The sequence below is a fragment of the Callithrix jacchus genome, chromosome 16 (assembly GCF_049354715.1).
Source record: "Callithrix jacchus isolate 240 chromosome 16, calJac240_pri, whole genome shotgun sequence".
Classification (NCBI taxonomy): domain Eukaryota; kingdom Metazoa; phylum Chordata; class Mammalia; order Primates; family Cebidae; genus Callithrix; species Callithrix jacchus.
In genome coordinates this window covers 62,744,626-62,765,238 of record NC_133517.1, presented here as the reverse complement: position 1 = coordinate 62,765,238, position 20,613 = coordinate 62,744,626, and the positions used below count along the sequence as shown (strand labels likewise).

The window sequence follows — 20,613 nt, the reverse complement described above, 5'->3', positions numbered from 1 at the left end:
AACTCACTGGATGCAAAGTGCTTTACACACGTATCCCATGAGGCCTTTAGAAACTTGTCCAGGCTTCACACTGCACCAAGAACAGAGCTGGGCTCCAGAGCTCTTGCTCCTGCGAGACCTTGACTAGCAGAACAGGCTCAGGGCTCAGAGCCCCTGGGTTCCGACTCTGGTTTTGCCACTTATTAGCTGTGGAACTTTGAGCAAGTGATTTAACCTCTCAGTGCCTCCGTTTGATCGTCTGTAAAATGGCAATAAAAACAGTGCCTCCTTCACAGGGTCTGAAGGAGGATAAAGGAGATGAAAAACAGAGTGTTAGAATGGAGCCTGTCATATAGGGAGAGCGCAATAAACCTGAAAGACTTTGCTGCTGTGGTTTCTGTGTTGCTATCAGCATCACAGCCTGAGACCGCAGCCCTTCGCATGGGCGAGCACTCCCTGGGAACCTCTGAGAGCAGGATCTGAATGAGCACCCTCTCCCTCCTTTGTGGCCTGGTTATTGTCACTGAGGCCGTCTCCTGAGGCCGGTGTTCCCCAGCGTCTGGTGCTCCCCAGCATACACTTAGAAAAAGTGTATCTTACACTAAAAAACAAAACCAAAAGAAAACAAAAGTCCCTCTAAACAACCAAATCGTTTGGGTGCATTTCCCACCAAACATCTGAATACCAAGCAACGCCAGCCAAGCGCACATGTCCCAGGGGTCCAGGCACCTCTTAAGAAACTGTCCTGAATTTTCTGGCCAGGCAATGCCACAGATCCCCACGCAGGCTACACCACAGGCTCAGTGCTCCTCAGAGTACTCCTGTCACTGCCCTCCTCTGCCCTTGGCCTCAGGCAAGATGCCCCGGGCCCGGCAGGCATCCTGGAGGAGACCTCCACCACCCTCACTGCCTCTCAGTGCCTGCATCATCAGAGTTGATGGAGGTATTCAGAAGGGCTTTGAAGGAGTTTACAGTGATCTCCCCTGAGCCTCTGCTATTTGATTTTTTTTCTTTTAATCTCTGATAGTCAGAAAGCAATTTATCTCAGAGCTTATCAGGGCCCCTTCTTTTTGATGCCTTTGAAGACTGTCAGAAGGACACAGATGGTGGTAAAGGGTACTGGGCGGGGGTGTGTGGGGAACTCTTAGGACTCATTTGCTTCTTTTTCAAAACCTCAGTTCCACACCAGAGATGAAAACTCAGACTGACACAACAAACTTAAAAAGAGTGGTGGTTAAAAGAGCTCCCGGCAGAGACAGAGAATATGAGAGACCCATGCCTTAATGATGGTAGGAAAGCCCCGCTTTTGGAGTCTGTTTGCTCTGACAGAAATGGCCTTCAAAGCAATCAGGACCCTTTGAAAGAAGGGAAACACTGCACGAAACCGCAGCATGGCCTGGGGTAGAGGGTCAGCCCTAAGCCTTAGGCTCACAGCCCAGCTCGCTGCTCCGGGCAAAGCTCATCTGGTCTATGCCTTAGCGGTAGGTGCTTTAAAAAAATAAAGGTGGGAGTTTCTACTCAACCATTTCTCAGGAATAAAGCCCACAGTTATGGCATGTGCTTTCTTCCATGGACTCATTCATTCCTCAACTGCTATAGGGCCCCTGGTATGTGCCAGGCACTGCACTGAGGAAGAGGTGTGAGACTCTCAGAGGCTCCAATGCTCATCAAGAAAGAGATCTGTCAACACGTGTAGCCCACCCATCAGTGAAGATGTCTGCAGAAAGTGCAGCAAAGCACAGGAAAAGTCATGTTGAAATTGCAACTCATGTGAACACGTTAGAAGAGAGCCAGAAATGTGCTCAATTTAGGATTTCAACTCAAGAATTTTCCTTTCGCCTGGAAATAGTTCTGTTTTGCCACATCATGCCCTTTCAATTTAGAATCTCAGTTCTTACTAAAATGAAGCTATTCTATACACAACATGATCTGGTAGCCTGAGGTCTCCTGGACAGTGGATAAAACACCCAAATGGAGAAACACAGAAACAAATTTGTTCTATAATCAAACAAGAAAAGATCATTTTCTTACAGCTCTTGGAAAGGGAAAACATTACATGCAATCACTCTAATTCAATAACATTTCCTCTACTTTTAAAGTACACATACTGGGCTGGGGGCGGTGGCTCAAGCCTATAATCCCAGCACTTTGGGGGGCTGACTTGGACGGATCACAAGGTCAGGAGTTCAAGACCATCCTGGCCAATATGGTGAAACTCCATCTCTACTAAAAATACAAAAATTAGCCTGGCATGGTGGCATGCACCTGTAGTCCCAGCTACCTCCAGAGGCTGAGGCAGAAGAACTGCTTGAACCCGGGAGGTGGAGGTTGCAGTGAGCCAAGATCGTGCCACTGTACTTCAGCCTGGGCTGAAGTCAGAGACTGTCTCAGAAAAAAAAAAAAGTACACATACTGACTGGATGTACCCATTTCTAGAAAGAGATTGAAAGTAGCTTCCTCTACCTCTTCCTCTTCCTCTACCTCTTCCTCTTCCTCTACCTCTACCTCTTCCTCTTCCTCTACCTCTTCCTCAGTGCTTTGTTGGCAATATATTTTGGCTTATCTCCAGAAAGTACATGTAAGATTTCTTTTTAATATATAGACCTTTATAGCCAAAAAGAGACTATGCACTTCTCAATGACAAAGATTAAGCATTCTAAACATTTGGTGAGAATCCATCAAACTCAATAGTACACCACCGCCAATCACTTACTATTCCTCTTTCTCCTCCTCCTTCTTCTCCTCCTCCTTCTTCTCCTCCTACTAAAAAGGAGAATTAGAAGAATGAATTACTCTAGACAGGCCTCTCCCTATATACCTGGGACTATGCTGCGTCCTTACAAAATTTAGTGATCTCACTAAATTCCCCTGGAGGTGGGTGCTACTGTCTTTGTTTCCAGAGGATTCGTTAGGTTATGGAGCCACACCACTTCTAAGTCCTAGAGTCAGGATGCAACATCAAGTGCACCAACTCCCGAGCTCAGGCTGTAACTGCTACAAGACGCTTAGCATCAGGAATCTTTGAGGTTTTCTGTGAAGCAACACAGGCCAGGAACAAAAGAAATACACTGACATATCATAAACGTCCACCAGATGCTCCTCTTCCTGCTGCCTCACACTTCTGTGTCAGAAGGAACTTCATTAAATAACATTCTCAGATCCCACCGCAAATTGAAGTGGAGGGAGGAGCCCAGGAATCTCATTCATCACAATTACCCCCATGTGACTCTAACTGTGGTCATGAATGATGTGATTTAGGCCACTAAATAGTATTTCAGGAGACTCACAGGGGGTCACCCATCTGACAGCACCACCCAGCACATTCACGCACATGCACTGACAGATAAACATGTAAACACTGAAACAAAGGCCTCTGAAAAGAGCACTTACCCTTGGTAGAGGTGAATAATGCTGACAAGTTCTATTTTATTTTATTCTATTTCATTTATAAGATATCCTAGTTGTGAGTCACTAAACTGATTTCCCAGCCCTCTGATATATATATATATGTGTGTGTATTTTTTTTTTTTTCTTTGCTAGAGAAAGAGGATGCTGACCTGGGTGTTCTGTATGTACGTATTTTCTAATGCAGTCCTCACAACACAAAGAGGCAGAGAAAAGTACTTTTGATCTCCATTTTGACAGATGAGAAAACGGAGGCTCAGGGAGGGCTCAGGATTTGCCCCGAATCACAGAGACAGATACAGGATCTGAACTCGGGTACACCAGAACCAAAAACCTCCTCTCATCCTACTAAAATCAGGTTCACTCGAGTGCCCCCTTTATAAAGTTACACAGTGCTGTAAAAAGTGGATTTGCTCCAGAAATGTCACTGACTAACTGTCTTGACTACATCGCCATATTTCCTTAATACCAAGACACCTTTGACTATAAGTTGACTAAAGGGAAGCAGGAGGTAGTAGGAAGAAACTTTGTTAAATGGACACATTCTTTCCAGTCATTAGGTGTATCCTTGGCTAATCAATGGTTATAAGAGTCACAGAAACAGGCACTTAGCCAGATTATCCTACAGTGCTAACGAAACTGGAAAGGACTTGGATATGGGCCCATTTGAGGGGCAGGCGGGGAGATGGCTACTTTAAATCTCCTTCATTTTTGCTCTTCATGGGACTCTGTACTGAAAGCAGTCAATGCTAAAAGAAATGCAGAAGACCCGGCAGCCAGAATTACAACCCCGGCTTGGGAAACCAAGCCCCACGCTGGCACAACGTCTCACCCAGGTCTCGTGCATTTCCTCACCAGAGCGGTACAATTCTCCCAACCCAGCCAGACCCTCCATGACCACAGTCCTAAGATGAAGCACATGGACATCCACAAGGTACTTTTATATCACACAGCACAGTTATGCTGTCTCACTGTATTGCCACCATCCAGAGAAAGCAGGGAAGTATTTTTCACTCTACTTTCAGGGAAAGGGAAATAAAGACCATGCAGTCTGCACAGGCCAGAGACCTAAAGCCAGAGCACTGTTCTGTAACTCCAGATTCCCAGTTCTATCCATTTCATGGCAGCAATAATGGCACAAGTGTCAAAAACAGTGACGATGACACAGATAAATACTGGTGGGTGGCAACTAAAACATGGATCATTTTTCTTAGATGCTTCATAATTACTGAAAACCCCTTTAAGGACAAGTTAATACTTAACCTCCTAGAGTTAACCTCCATGCTTTACTTAGGTGATTTCACCAAGAATTAGACTGAATCCTGTGGATTAAAACACTCTGTAATTGGGAGATACTGTCTTGGTGAAATTACCATTAAAAAATGATATCAACTGATGAAATGCAGTGTATCCACACAATGAAATATTATGTAATTATAAAAAGGGAACCATGGATGAATTAAGTGAGAGCAATGAGTCACAAAAGACTATATTAAATATACATATTTTATGATTTCTTTCAGATGATATGTCTAGGACAGGCAAATCCACAGATATAGAAAGGAGATTAGTGGCTACCTAGGGTTGAGGGAGGGGAACAAGGCAGCTGATGGGTACAAGGTTGCTTTATGGGATGATGAAAAAGCTCTAAAATTAGCTGTCGTGCAATTCTAAGCAAAAAGAACAAAGTGGGACGCATGATGCTACCTGACTTGAAACTATACTACAAGGCTACAGTAATCAAAACAGCATGATACTGGTACCAAAACAGAGATATAGACCAATGGAATAGAACAGAGGCCTCGGAGGCAACACCACACATCTACAACTATCCGATCTTTGACAAACCTGACAGAAACAAGCAATGGGGAAAGGAGTCCCTGTTTAATAAATGGTGTTGGGAAAACTGGCTAGCCATGTGCAGAAAGCAGAAACTGGACCCCTTCCTGACACCCCACACAAAAATTAACTCTAGATGGATTAAAGACATAAATATATGACCTAACACCATAAAAACCCTAGAAGAAAATCTAGGCAAAACCATTCAGGACATAGGTGTACACAAGGACTTCATGACCAAAACACCAAAAGCATTGGCAACAAAAGCCAAAATAGACAAATGGGACCTAATCACACTCCACAGCTTCTGCAGAGCAAAAGAAACAATCTTTAGAGTGAATCGGCAACCAACGGAATGGGAAAAATTTTTTACAGTCTACCCATCTGACAAAGGGCTGATATCCAGAATTTACAAATAACTCAAACAGATTTACAACAAAAAAACAAGCCCATTCAAAAGTGGGCAAAGGATAAGAACAGACACTTTACAAAAGAAGACACACATGAGGTCAACAAACATATGAAAAATGCTCATCATCACTGGTCATTAGAGAAATGCAAATCAAAACTACATTGAGATACCATCTCATACCACTTAGAATGGCGATCATTAAAAAAAATCTGGAAACAACAGATGCTGGAGAGGATACGGAGAAATAGGAACACTTTTACACTGTTGGCAGTTGTGTAACTTAGTTCAACCATTGTGGAAGACAATGTGGCGATTCCTCACAGACCTAGAAATAGAAATTCCATTTGACCCAGCAATCCCATTACTGGGTATATATCCAAAGGACTATAAATCGTTCTACTATAAGGACACATGCACACGAATGTTTATTGCAGCACTGTTTACAATAGCAAAGACCTGGAACCAACCCAAATGCCCATCGATGATAGACTGGACAGGGAAAATGTGGCACATATACACCATGGAATATTATGCAGTCATCAAAAATGATGAGATTGTGTCCTTTGCAGGGACATGGATGAAACTGGAAACCATCATTCTCAGCAAACTGACACAAGAACAGATAATCAAGCACTGCATGTTCTCACTCATAGGTGGGTGCTGAACAATGAGAACACACGGACACAGGGAGTGGAGCATCACACACTGGGGTCTGTTGGGAGGAAACAGGGGAGGGACAGCAGGGGGTGGGGAGTTGGGGAGAGCTAGTATGGGGAGAAATGCCAGATACAGGTGATGGGGAGGAAGGCAGCAAATCACACTGCCATGTGTGTACCTATGCAACAATCTTGCACGTTCTTCATATGTACCCCAAAACCTAAAATGCAATAAAAAAAAGTAAACAGCAGCAAGCAAAAAAAAAAAATTAACTGTAGTGATAGTTGCACAACTCTGTGAACATACAAAATAAAAAACTTAAAAACCACATTGGATTTCACACTTCAATGAGCAAATTGTATGGTATGTAAAATTTTATCTTGATAAAGCTGTTACAAAAAATAAAAAGAATCCACCTTAACCGTCCTTGAAAACACGGAATTCTATTTAAAACACTCTGCGATAGCAACTTTATTATCAGATCAAAAGAGTCTTCATTCAGGGAAAGCAGACTTCTTTTACTGTGTCCACATTTTCTTGGTACCCTTGGCTTCATTACAATAACAATCTAAAGCCTCAAAAGACAAATATTGTCTAAACTCAAAGCCCTAGAACCTGTTTTCATAAATCATGCTCTCTTACTATGTTGGCAATATGATCTACCTGCTTCACGGAAAATATTTAGTAATTCAATATCCTGGAGTAAATACAAAAGCCTTCCCCTTGGTTTGTGCTGTTGACTCTGCTGGGCATTTCCTCCTCACTCTCTTTGCTGGCCAAAATCTACTCATACCCCATTCTTCCAGGCAGCCCTCAGAACCTTCCTCCCAGGCCCTTTCCAGGCAAATTTTTTTGGGGGAAGTACACTGTTGTGTTGACGTCCCTGTCCCTCTCATGTTGCCATTTTGCCATTACTGTTTATTGTTTAACCTTCCCCCGACCCAAAACAAAGAGCACCAGCAGGGAGCAGGTCTTTCTGGAAATCCCAATGCCTGACATGCAGAGGAGGCAGCCTCCAGCCCGTGCTGGCTGCTTTTGGAAGTAGCGGCATCACATTCACCTTTAAAAGCATCTCAGTTGGAAGAACTGAAAATATCAGTAAGGGAAAAGACGGAAGTTAAACTTACAACTTCTAAGAAAATGTGAGAGCTAATGAGAAGCAGGCTTGCATATCTTTTTTATAAGGTCAACTGAGTCACATCCCCATATTTAGCACGCTGTTCTTCTCTTGCAGTTAGCTGCATAGAAATTTTATTATTGTAGCATAAAGCACAATTGCCACTTAATGGCACAGAAAGAATCAACTCAGTCCCTGCTCTCACAGCACAACATCCACCTCGACCACATTCCTTCAGATGATGGACACATGTACAAGAGACCTACCAAGAATAAAGTGGTTGATGTTAATGATCAACTACAACAAAGTGGGGAGCCCAGGCAGTGGTCAGAGTGTGGCTTGAATTCTGTCTCTGTCCCTTACCAATGGCACGATCATGAGCAAGTTACCAAATGACTCTGTAATGCCAGGCCCCTAATCTGCCCAGTGGAGGAAATATTCCAACTACTAGAAGTAATATGAGAATTAAGACTGCACAAGGAGCTGGCCCACAGGATAAAGACAGCAGCTGTTCCTTCCCTTTCCCCCAACATGTATTTCCCCAAATGCCATCCTAAGTATTCACATTGAAAAGAGATAAGCCTCTCAGAAGGAAGATTCATAACCACAGAAAGTTTAAAAGAAAAACCTCTTTAAATGCTGCTTTATTAAGAAGAATGAAAGCAAATGAGACTGGGACCAAAGATCTCAGCACACATTCCTGACACTCCTCTGCTGATTGTGAGGCCCAGGGATGTGGCCAGGATGCCAAGTATCAGCAGCTGGGGGAAGAAATCGCTGGGCTGAACCATGGGTCCCTCACGACAGGCAGGCAAGATTTGGGCATGGAAGAATACATACGGTCCCAGGTGGTAAATCTCACCTACAACTTACTTTTTCTTGTTATTCTTCCAGCCTATGTTTCAAAGTCTCTAAATCTGGAGCAGCAAGTATTGAAAGAAGTAGAATCAATAATGAAAACAGTCAATGGCACACAGTGCTTGCTCCATGCCAGGCACTGTTCTGAGACATTTACATCTATTCTCTCACTTCATCCTCACCCGAGGATGGGTAAACTGAGGCAAATAGGTCACATGACTTATCGCAAGGCTAAACACGTGGCAAACGCGGGAGCCAGGGTTAAAACCCAGCAGTCCACTTCCTGGTCTTAATTGCCACAGTCCAAGGCTTCTCCCAAGAACACGTTCTCATACTGGTTGCACACTCTCCTGACTTCATATGAGTTTCTAGCAAAATCACTTTAGTGAATTCTGCCACCTCCCTTTTCCCTGCCGTAATAGAGTCCTGGAAGCAGTATTCTAACAGCAGTTCCATGAGGAATTACAAACCACACGTCTTCACATGCTACCCAGAGAGAGACAGAGAGAAAGAAAAGGAAGGAGACAGAATGTGTACTGAGAAGTGCCAAATGACATGCAGCAGCCAGTATCCAGTCAACTACCTGACAAGCACTGTGCCAAGTTCCTTAGAGCACTGCACTAAAGCTCCCAGTGACCACAGATCTATATGCATTCACAACTATAATTATATGCACACACACAATATGTGTATGTGCGCGCATATATGTGTAGGTGTGTACCTAAATACACATATATACATGCATATCTGTATAAACGCATGTATATACACATCTGTTTGTGTGTATATGCATATGTGTTTGGATGCATATAAAATAGGTTTTTTAAAATATAAACCTTATACAGAAGGCTATTTCATATAGGTCTCAGGAAAGACAAGTGAGTTTGCCAAGGGCCTTGGCTGGAGACAGTGTTTGAATCCAGTTATCCAACCCCAAAGCCCATGCTCTGAGCTACTCACTACACCCAAACACCCTGACTTTACCCTTAGTGACAAACTGCTGTGGTGTTACCCTTCGTCATAAACTGCTATGATTTTTATGCCAGAAAACTGCGGTAGCACATCAAGTTTCTAAAGCTTCATTTTTCGCTGTCTGCAGCATAAAAAGACATGCAATTAACACAGAACCCCACCTGGGGCCAGATGTGCTTCCTTTATAACTTTACGAAGCCTCAAATCACTCTCAGATGTCAGCCTCCTGAGTTAGATTAGAATTTGCAAAAATAAACACTCATTCATTGTGTTACAAGATCCTCCACCAAAGAGCTAAACAAATTTACCTTTGTGTATGAACAGCATCCTGAATTAACACATCACTGTTTAAAAAGAAAAGTGCTTCAAAGACATTCTCTCCCAGAGACTAAAATAAATCACGCAAAACTATGACAATAGTGGTCATCGACACCTACTACCCTCTCTCTCTAAAGCAAATACTGTTCTCATCACCGTACAAGCATTATCCAATTCAGCCTCTGACCCACATTCAGTAGTAGCTATTACTGCTATCTTTGCTATTAATTATTCTTCGAAATGCCATTTAAGAAATCCTGGCTTCACTTCTCTGTAGATATTTCTTCTGTAGACTTCATCTGACGCTAAACAATTTGCACAGAAAACAATCTGTTTCATCTAATCTCTTTTTTCAACACATTAGAGACTGCTGCTGTGAAAGGAACCTGGGACACAGCTGTGTGAGGAGAGGGACCTCCCTGTGTTTTCAGGGCTGGCCTGCAGCAGAGCCACCTACACAGATGTGCATAAACTCAAGAAAGCAATGAGTACTCAGGGGGACAGGGCTGCCGCTCGGGCTTGCTACTTACCAGTGCTGTGTGAACTTTGAGATGTGCCTGTAGCTTATATTTATCTGGAGTCGAGTAGTCACAGCCGTCAGTGGGACACTTCAGCAAGATGTTGCTGTGTTTCTGAATGACATGGCGTTTAAGGCAGTTTTTGGTGATGGAAGAATAATGACACTGGGAGCAGTAATACAGATGTTCCCGGGTGTGGGTGCGGACATGCATGTCAAAATGCACTTGGTACCAAAACAGTTTGCCTAAAAAAATATTTTCACATGAGAACAAGGAAGTTTCCTTTTGACTAATTTTTGATATTTTTTCATTATTATGATGATTTTATCTACAGTATTGATCTCCCTCTTGTGCTTGTCCGGGTCACCCTTCATACTCTTCACCACATTTCTGTCTGGAAATTACTTTTCAAAAGTGAGAGGTTGCAAATATTAAGGGTGCTACCATTTTTTACATGATGTCAAGGCCAGGAGAGGAGCAAGCCAATTGTTTGCTGAGAACCAGTTATGGTGCCAAATACCATAATGCACATTCATAAATCTACGAGTCTCTAAGCTCTTATTGGCACTGCTGGGACAGCAGGTCTAGAGCTGGACTTTCTATATCTTGCACTGCCAGTTCCCCACGAGGTCCAGGAGCCACGCTTTCATTGTGAGTGGCACGGTGCTATTTGGGACCTCCCTACAGAGGGTGGCAGCCACTTTTGTAACCTCTCTTAGCTGATCTAATAATTGGCCACAATTTAAAGCACAATTTTAAACTTGTCATGTGCCAGAAGAAAGATTCTTCTTGGTTACAGTTCTGGGAGAGGTCATGGGTAACCCTCAGCACACACGCCTGATCAGGCCAACACGGTCAACTGTGCAGCCATCCCAGCTGCCTCCACAAGACTCCAAGCACTAACTGCCACACAGGGGTCACCGTTCCTATCTACCATGGAGGAAGGGGACTCACTTAGGAGGCGTTCCAGACATGAGCTCAAATCAAATGCGAGGTGACCACAGTGTGATGGGAGTGGACAGGGCCACGCAGCAGTGCTGCCTTTCCTTACCACAGTATTCACACTCCAGGTCTCCGTAAACCTTCCGGATCCGCTCGCACAAGCTGGTGTTCATCTGCTTCTTCTGTAAACTGTTCAGGATCTTCATGAAGGCAGTGATGCCAGACCGGTGCTCAGGGGCAGCTTTGCAAGAGTCAGGGTGATGCATGACAGTGTCCCCACCACCAGCTACTGGAGGGAGGAGGTCGGAGGCCTCAGCTGGGTTTGACCTGAGACACCTGCTAGGATCTGGGTCACTAGCTGAAAGTGCAGCCATGTTCTGCCCTTCCCCTGGAGGTCTCTGAGCACCCTGGCTCTCCTGGCCTGACCCAGGGCTCTGGGCCTTGGACAGCAGTAGCGTGATCACTTCGCCTTGCGTATGGACTAAGTCTGCATGTTGTGTGTCCGGGGGCTTCTCAGGAGCAGCATGAGCCTCCGCAGAAGAGCTATCATTTTTCAACAAAAAGTTATCTGAAACCACCTCTTGAGAATGCAGGTCTGAGGAGGAGATCACAGTGGTTTCCAGCTGACAGGGCAGCAGGGCTGCACTTTCGGCCTGCGGGGAAGCCAGATGCATAGCTGGGGCAGGTATTTCTCCAGGCACCTCTGGCTCCTTCTGGCCCTCCTCCAGCTGAGTGTCCCCAGGACAGGCCTCTTCCTTGAGTACATTCATGCCCTGGAGGGCAAACTCCTCTTCCGCCAGCTGCAGCTGGTCCCCCAGGGCTTCTTGCTGGATGTCCCCACCAGGCTCCAGAAGGCAGAAGCTCTGGTTGATGGAACTGGTGAAGACCAAGGCCTCCTGCGAAGCCTCATGCACCTCTTTGATGTGGGAGCGCAGCCTGATGGAGCTGACAAACTTCTTGCGGCAGACGGCACAGACGTACACGAAGGGGTGCTTCCTGACATGCAGCTCCAGCGCCTGGTACTTGGTGGCCCCATGGCCACAGAGCTCACAGGCAAAAGGCCACTTGTCTCCATGGACCAGCATGTGGCGGTCGCGGTCCAGCTCATTCTTAAACTTGCGCTCGCAGATGTGGCAGTCATAGAGCAGCTGCCGCTTGCCCTCCCTGGTCATCAGGCAGAGCTCGTCCAAGGCCTCCTTGACCTTCTTGTCCTGAGGGTCATGCGCTTCTCGGATGTGCTTGATGAGGTTCTTGACATCAGAGTACTTCTTCTTGCAGAAGCGGCAGTGCTGCTTGATCTTCTTGTGCACCCGCTCGATGTGCACCTTGAGGTGGCCCTTGCTCAGACAGGTGAATGAGCAATAGTCGCAGGCGAACTTCTCGCCAGTGTGCTTACGCAGGTGCACGTTGAGGTTGGCCTTGATGGCACTGGCGTAGCTACACTGGGTGCACTTGTATGGCTTTTCATTGGTGTGGATCCTCAGGTGGGCCTGCAGCGAGTGCTTGAACTTGAAGACTTTGTTGCAGTACTCACAAGTGAAGATTTTGAGCTGAGTGGGACCTAGCCTAGAAACAGACGACAGCATGGTTACATCTGGAGACCTTGAATGTTCCTCATGAACGCTACGTCCTCTTTATGAACCAAACACTAGAGGCTGAAAGGTGAACAAAACTGGATAGACACTGGATGGGTGCATTCATTCACTCAACAATCAGAGGGCTCATGTGGGGCGATGGTCCTTCAGAGTTCACAGTCTTGGGGTAGGGAGGACAGGCTGGCAAATGTTTGTGTGACAACGTGGTGTGTATGGACAGGAATACGCACAGGGCAAAAAAGGAAAGAGACCTCTAACCTGGATTAGGGTGGCTGAGAAAATCTGAGGAAGAGATGTCTGTCTAGGCTAAGGCTTCAAGAAAGGGAAAGAAGGAAGCAAGTGAAGGAAGACAGAAGACGAAAGATGGGTGTACCACCCACAACACACAATAATAACCAGCTGTGTCCCAAGCTAACCTGGGTGGATTCTATGATATTTTAACGGGACTAGTCTTAATGGAATGAATTCAGTCTGCTGCGTAAGACTGGATGCAACCAACTTGTCAATAGCTTGGGTAAGCCAGACTTGCCTGTTCACTCAACCAACTGTTGGGAGTGACTCTTTCTCCCTTTCTGCAAGTTTCCTCATGAGGACCACCCATCAGTGAAAGATCCCTGGCCTTTCTCCACATCCTTACTCCTTCCCAGGAAAAGAAAACCAATGTGTTTGATTGATGACTTCAGAGCAGGACCTAAGTCATGAGCTGAGCTCTGCCTATTTTTGGTGAGGATGTGCCTGCCTGGAGCGAGTATGGGATACAGCGGGCACTCAGCCAACTGGCCCTCTGTAAGCCTGGCGGGACAGTCTAGGACAGTGGTGAGGAGAGAAGGACTGTCTCATTCTGCAGGCAGTAAGAGGAGGCTCCTGCTGACTTGTACCGCACTGTTCTCTCCCACAGCTCTGTCAGTAACAGAGCTGATGTGCAGCTTTCCATCTTCCTCCTCCTCTATCATGGTTGGTTTAGAACTCAGATGGGGAAAACAGGGCTGTTGTTTATTAACTGTGTATTTCATTTATTCAAAAATGGCTACCATTTGTTAACACCTGCCAATGTGTTTCAGGCACTGCCTTAGCATTTGTGCATGTGGTGAAGAATGAAAACATGGTCTGCTGTGGGTAACACCCCTTCTGGATACCGAGGAAGGAGAGCCAAGCAGACCCCGGCACAATTAGTGCCTGAAGGCACTAATTGCTGCTCATTTATTTCCTTTTTAATACAATGTCTTCATAGATAATCATATCTTGGTTTGTAGTCACAGGAATGTCTAGAGCAGACACATTGCACAGCATGAACTAGAGGAAAACAGCCACACCAGGACAAGAATCAATGGCCCAGGCAGTAGTACCCCTGCCTGAAAGGGCATGCACTACATGGCAGGTGGCAGGTCAGCCCAGGCAGCAGCGTTCAGTATCGTAAAGATACCCGCTGCATGGCAGGCTTGGAGCAAGAGTCACTCTTCCTGAAAGGGAGTTGTAGTATCTTACATCCAGTTATTGTGGAAAGCTGGCCTCAGGCTGGCAATCCCACATATGTCCAAGGGCTTACAACCCCTCCGGTATAATTGCACCTAGGTGGCTGTATACCCTGTCAGCTCTGCTGCTACTGTGCCGACTCAGCATCCTCCTATAGCAATTCTTAGAAGTTGCCTGCCCCTAGATGAGAGATGTTGCATCCTGCATCCTTCTTGCTGCACACTGCCACCTCCTTGCCTCAGTGACCTCATGGGGCTGGGCCCCTTATTCTGCCCACCTTCTTGTCTCGGTGACCTAATGGGGTTGGACCCCTTGCTTACCACTCACGTGACTGTCTTGACCCTATCACTGTGCTTAAGATGACCTCACTCTCTACCCTTTCCCCCAACCTACACCTAATAAATACAGACAAGCCTGGACGCTCGGGCCCTCACCTGTCTCTGCTTGCAAGTGGCGTTGGCCCCCCAGCCCAGCGGCTCTTATCCAGTCCTTCGGTGTCTTGTCTCCTTATTTCTCAGATCCAGCACCTCAGCACAATAGGCAACACCCACAATCCCAGTAGGGCTGGACCCTACAGTCCGCCTGCCTCATGAATTCTGTCTCTTTCAATACAGTAATGTGTGTGCTAAATGAGACAGTAATAATAACCGCCAATAATTATTGAGTATATGTAGTATGACAAACTCTATGCTATGTATTTAAGCCCAAATGTATTATTATACCCATTTTACAGATGAGAAAACTGGGTGTTTGCCCCATGTTGTACAATTGGTAAGTGGTAAAGCCAGGACTTGAATCCAGGAAGATTCTCTGACTCTAGAGCCTACATGTTCATGCTCATTCTCTCCACTCCCTGAAATCACTGTCATACAGCGACCCTGCTCCAGAGCAACTGTCCTGCAAAGAAGGCTCCCCCTGTGAGGTTTCCACTGCTGTTGGAATGGGCAAGATTTGTTTCTGAAACCAGCAGATGACAGTCACCAAAGTACCCCAATAGGCACCAGGCACAGGCACTGACAAATGAGTCTAAAGAAGCAAGTGAGGTTTCTTCTCCAGCCCTGACTGCTCTCTCTGGACAATGTGTCCAAAACGAGCTCAGACATGCTAATAATCATGTAGTGCTATTAACTAGATACCATTAAACTGTACCCACTCTAACTGTAAAGTCTGTAGTTATAAAACTATCCAAACAACTGTGTCTGATCAACACAGGTTGCCTTGTCTTTAAATTTAAAATATTTAAATGGATTGCAGTCCATAAATACCAGAGGGTACGATTCACATGATGTGATTAAAATATTTAAATTTGGAAGTTACTAGTATGCCTACATGCTAAGCCCAAGGCTAATTTAAGGAAAGTAATTTGGATCTTTCTCAAATGACAAAGATATCCAGAAGGGGATACATATGATTGGCACAAAGAATGCCAAAAAAGAAACCCTGGATTCGTTACATTAATTAAATAAATAAATCAAGACTTTGTATATCTCCTGTACTGCAAGATCTAAATGGTCTTATGAGAATCTTTTGCTCTGATTTTTTGCATTAAGGGGCAGCTACCTGCAGAAGCCCTCAGCGCCCTGGTTCCTCTTGAGGGCAGTGAGTCTGACAAGGACACTGCACAGCCTCCATCTGACTCACAGGCCCAAGTCATTGACTGCGACAGTGAACCGATGCCAGAGCTTCGATGTCCATGCGAGTTCCATGAGTCACTTTTCTCCAAATGCTGCCTCCTCAGTGAGAGAGGTACTCTCACCACTGCATTTTACAAAGAAATCCAGCAGAACTCTAAAAGGTCAGACTTCTTAATCTGGTTATTCCACTTTTGGGAATTTATCCAAAAGAAAGAATAGAAACTTCAGATGAAGGTACTACTCATGGCTCATTTTCCACAATAGTTAAGAATGGGAAGCTGTTCGAAGGTACCAACATAGGGAACTATTTTGTCTGCATGTTTATCTTTCTTCACTTACTCATTCCCTTTAAAAAGTGGTCCAGGTACTGAGGATACAAAAGGGAATGAAAACAAGCACAGCCCTGCTCTCTGGAGCTCACCTTCCAGCAAGAGCCACAGGCCAACCTACATACTAAATATAAAAGTAAACAAACAAGGACGACTGGGCTCCCTGTGAGAAGGACAAAGGCCAGACACTCCGAGAACCCAGTCACGGTAGACTGATTTGGTCTAGGGACAGGGAAGTCCTCCCCGAGGACAGGACATTTGAGCAGGAAGCTAAAGGACAGACAGGCATTAACTAAGAAAGGGGAGGAAAGGCATCCAGAAAGGGGAAGGGGCACCTGCAAGAAGAGATGAAGGAAGTGAAAAGCGGCCCAGATGTCAGGAGCAAGAGAACTGGGGGACCACAGCAGGTGGACAAGGCTCAGAGGTGGCAGGGCTAGTCTTAGAAGCCTCCTGTACCCCTAAGAGCAAGGCACAGCCTTAAAGGGTAACAATCAGATGAGCATTTTAAAAAGACCTTGTTGGCTCCAGTGTTGAGTTGATTGTACCATATCCTCACGAAGTTATGCCATGTTGCTATAAAGCAAAATCTTTGTGGTCAATTTGAGTAACAAAGGCATATAAGCATAATGTGATTAAGTTTTAAAAAGTGATGGCTGGGCCCAGTGGCTCACGTCCATAATCCCAGCATTTTGGGAGTCCAGGGTGGGTGGATCACTTGAGGTTAGGAGTTTGAGACCCCAGTCTGGCCAACATAGTGAAACCCTATCTCTACTGAAAATTAAAAAAAAAAAAAAAATAGCTGGGTGTGGTGGTACACACCTGTAGTCCCAGCTACTCAGGAGGCTGAAGCAAGAGAATAGTTTGAACCTGGGAGGCAGAGATTGCAGTGAGCCAAGACTGTGCCACTGCACTCCAGTCTGGGTGACAGAGTGAGGCTCTGTCTCAAAAAAAAAAAAAAGAGGAAAAAAATTTTAAAAAGTGAGATACAAAATTGCATATAAAATATAAACTCAATTTTATAAACTATACATGTTGAAAAAAGACTGGAAGGAAATACATTTAAAAATAGTTATCTTTGGGTAGATCATAAATGACTTTTTCCATCAGTTTTCTGAACTTCCAAAATTTTTTATATAAGAAGTCTGTATCATTTGTTATGTGAGAAAAATCATATAACCTAAAAGCTTCTATTTCTATCCAAATCTTACAAAGGAAAATCCTTACCCAAAAACATCTCTTTTGCAGTTATTGTATTATTTGCACAATAAAATATTAGCCCAGATCTCTTGATTAAATATTCAGTGTATTTACCTGTAACTAGATTACCATTTAGCTGAACCCCTCCCCAGCAGACCTTGATACATTGTGAAGATAATTAATTAAGGTCTACAAATCAACCTGACTTGAAACACAGAAGACTTGAGAGACTTAATTCTATTCACCAAAGGAATGAGTATTTTTACGACTTCATCAATAAATTCAGTTGTTCACATTTACAAGAACAGAGGACTGAGGTTACAAATTAATGAAGCACACCACATGATACAATCATATAATTCAATGAGAGCTCTACATTGCCAAGCACTTTGCATATTTTATCTCTTATCCTCATCACTAAACTAAGATTCGATTAGACAGTCTTAAAATTGTGCAACGAAGGATAGATGCAAAGTTAACCTGTGTCAACTTACAACGGAGTGTAAGCTTCATCAGGGCAGAGGCTGCATCTGGCTGATTCTTTGTCATATCACCAGTGCCCAGCACACAAGAAGTGCTCAATTTGTTGAGCTGAACTCATGTAGAATAGTCTAGAGCCTACTAGGTCTGTTTCATTCTAAAGCTTATGCTCTACTCAAGAACACCCCATTTCTCTTCGTCAAGAAACAGAGGCTAACCATTGGCAACTGGCATTTTCTTTGTCTTTCCTTCCAGCTGGGAGAAATGTTTTCAGTCCTCTGGGGATCAGAGTTTGTTAACTGACTTCAGCAGGTACAGGCTAAAGGCAGACAACTTGGGGAGAGTGTAGAGAAACACACTGGTTTGCTACGGGTGGTCAACTGATCCAATGTATCTGGAGAGAGTTTTTAATGTCAGTCAAGCACTAGGCACTCATATACTTTGATGTAGCAATTTCAACTCTAGCAATTGACTCCACAGGAAGTCTTGAAGTATGAAAAGATGTATGCACCAAAACGTTAACACTGCATTGTCCTGAATGGTAAGAACCAGGTATATAAACTAAAATATGTCCACATAACAGCAAACACAGCTTTTTAGACTGTGTACTAAAAATGAAAGACTTTCAAGGTGTAGTAAGCTTTTTTAAAAAAGTTGAAAACAATACTTTTGGTATGTAGTATTTGAAAAAAAAACAACAAAATAAAAGCAATATATGTTAATATATTTCAAAAAACTTTCAGAGGCACACGAACTAAACTATCAAAAGGTGTTACCTCCAGAAAGAGTCACTCGAGGTTACTTTAACTCTACATCATATGGGATTTGTGAGCCTCCTATAACACATTTATGCGACTTTTCAAACTGATAAGGAAATAAAGATTTTTTAAGTTGTAGTAAGTGTAGTTATAAAAATCTAAAACCTTACTAAGGCCATGTTTCTATTTCTTTTTATTAAAGTTAAAAATCGGTTTGCTTTAAGTAAAATGCTCTGGCTTCATTAAGCCAACTGGTGCTCAGTTCTAAAAGCATGCTACTCCGTAACACGCTGGAGGCTCGGCCAGCACACTAAGGGCTGTAATGGAGGGGTTAATTCTGCCACTGAATCAAGGGGTCTGTATCTGTTATAAGTAAGTGTATAAGCAGAATCCAAATGAACAAGCATCTTGATCCTTCCTGCACTCTGTGGAGCTCACTCGCATGAAGTTACACAGAAAAAAACACTTTACCTGCTTGACTTCATTGGTTGCTCGTAAGGTGTCTGCTGAATGGCGTATTCCTGGTACCCTCTCCGAGGCACCAAGTCTGCTGAAGTGGTCTCAGAACTTGTAGCTCCTGTTTCAGGAGGCCCAGCCTCCACTGGCACAATCTTGGTAGCACCTGAGATTGATGCAAAAGGCACTTCTTATTGAGAGGCAGTGAAAGTGGCCATCGTCCCCATCGCAGCTGAGGGAATGGTGCTCGGAAGTGTATTTCAATACTGAATGACACCCATGCAACATAGTTTTCACTGAGCTCATACGTTTAAATTCTTTGGGTGTGTGTTGTGTGTGTGAGAGAGTATATACATTTGAGAAAGTAAGGAGAGGTTTTTGAATAATCTGTCTAAACATCCTCTTGAGATATAGTTTCTTTTTTTTTTTGAGACAGAGTCTCACTTTGTCACCAGGCACCAGGCTGGAGTGTAGTGGCACAATCTCGGCTCACTGCAACCTCTGCCTCCCGGGTTCAAGTAGTTGTCCTGCCTCAGCCTCCCGAGTAGCTGGGACTACAGGTGCATGCCACCACACCCAGCTAATTTTTGTATTTTTAGTAGAGACGGGGTTTCACCATGTTGGCCAGGATGGTCTCAATCTCTTGACCTCATGATCCACCTGCCTCGGCCTCCCAAAGTGCTGGGATTACAGACTTGAGCCACCGTGCCTGGCCGAGATAATATTTTCACTTGATCCACTTAGGTTAAAAACTATTCATATATATGCATACATATACTCATATACATATACATGCTACTGGCAAGGTTTTATACAAAATCACCTGTGTCAAACTTTAAGTAAATTTAAAGCTGCATCAGGATAGTATGGAGCAGTAGAACAGACTGTAAACAGAACTTTAAGCTAACTGGGTCCAGTCCCAGATACGACATTGCCTCAATATCTCTGTTTCCACCGTATGAAATTAAGGGTTTGAGGTGGAAAAATCGCAAGGGTCACCTTTACTTCTGCAATTCTATACAGTTAAATGATCAAAGGCCTTTTACAGCAGTGGACACTTCATATGAAGGTATACGTGTGTGTCTGTGTGTGCGCGCGCGCGTGTGTGTATACCTGCGTGTATCAACTGCATTAAAGAAAAAGGTCCAATTTACCCCATTTCTGGAAAAGCAAAGGAATTAATTATACTTCTCACCCTTGCTTAAAGAAATATCACAATACTACTACTAATTTTTAGAAAAACTGTAGAAAGTTTCTCTAGCAACAATTGAAAATAGAAAATTCTCTCTGGGCTTCTTATTTTCCAGAATAATACTATTCTGAAGTGAGTAGGGCAGAAAAAGTAACTTTCCAGAAAGTTCTTCCAGTCACACAATTTTATATGGTCTGTTCTCTGATCACCTTGGTCTGCAGTGAAGTAGAGGAGAATTAATCAGAGTCTTCATTTTAAATGAGTCATTCTTAGCACTGAAAAGGCCGCCGCTGTCCTTAACATCCTGAACTTATTTTTAAATCTTCGACAGCAATCATCGCAAACGCATAGGGGAAAAGTTACACTTTGAAATCCACTATTATAAACTGCTTTTTTATTAAGGGTCCTATCCTAAAGGAGACCTTTTTAAAAAATATAGTGTCAGGCTGGGTGCAGTGGCTCACACCTATAACCCCAGCACT

At 44.1% G+C, this 20,613-nt stretch overlaps 1 protein-coding gene across 8 annotated transcripts in view; it reads right to left on the bottom strand.

Annotated features, from left to right (window-relative positions):
• The window catches only part of ZFAT (zinc finger and AT-hook domain containing), a 220,046-nt gene that overhangs the window by 111,222 nt on the left and 88,211 nt on the right, over positions 1 to 20,613 (bottom strand). For all 8 annotated transcript variants that reach the window (XR_013528095.1, XR_013528094.1, XM_035277375.3 and 5 more), the window contains 3 exons: positions 18,955 to 19,105; positions 11,127 to 12,583; positions 10,088 to 10,320 (listed from right to left, as the gene is read on the bottom strand). Coding sequence is in view for 6 of the 8 variants with exons in the window: in XM_035277375.3 (XP_035133266.1) it covers positions 10,088 to 10,320; positions 11,127 to 12,583; positions 18,955 to 19,105 (1,841 nt within the window). In the remaining 2 variants the exon portion in view is untranslated. The remainder of the gene's footprint in view (positions 1 to 10,087; positions 10,321 to 11,126; positions 12,584 to 18,954; positions 19,106 to 20,613) is intronic.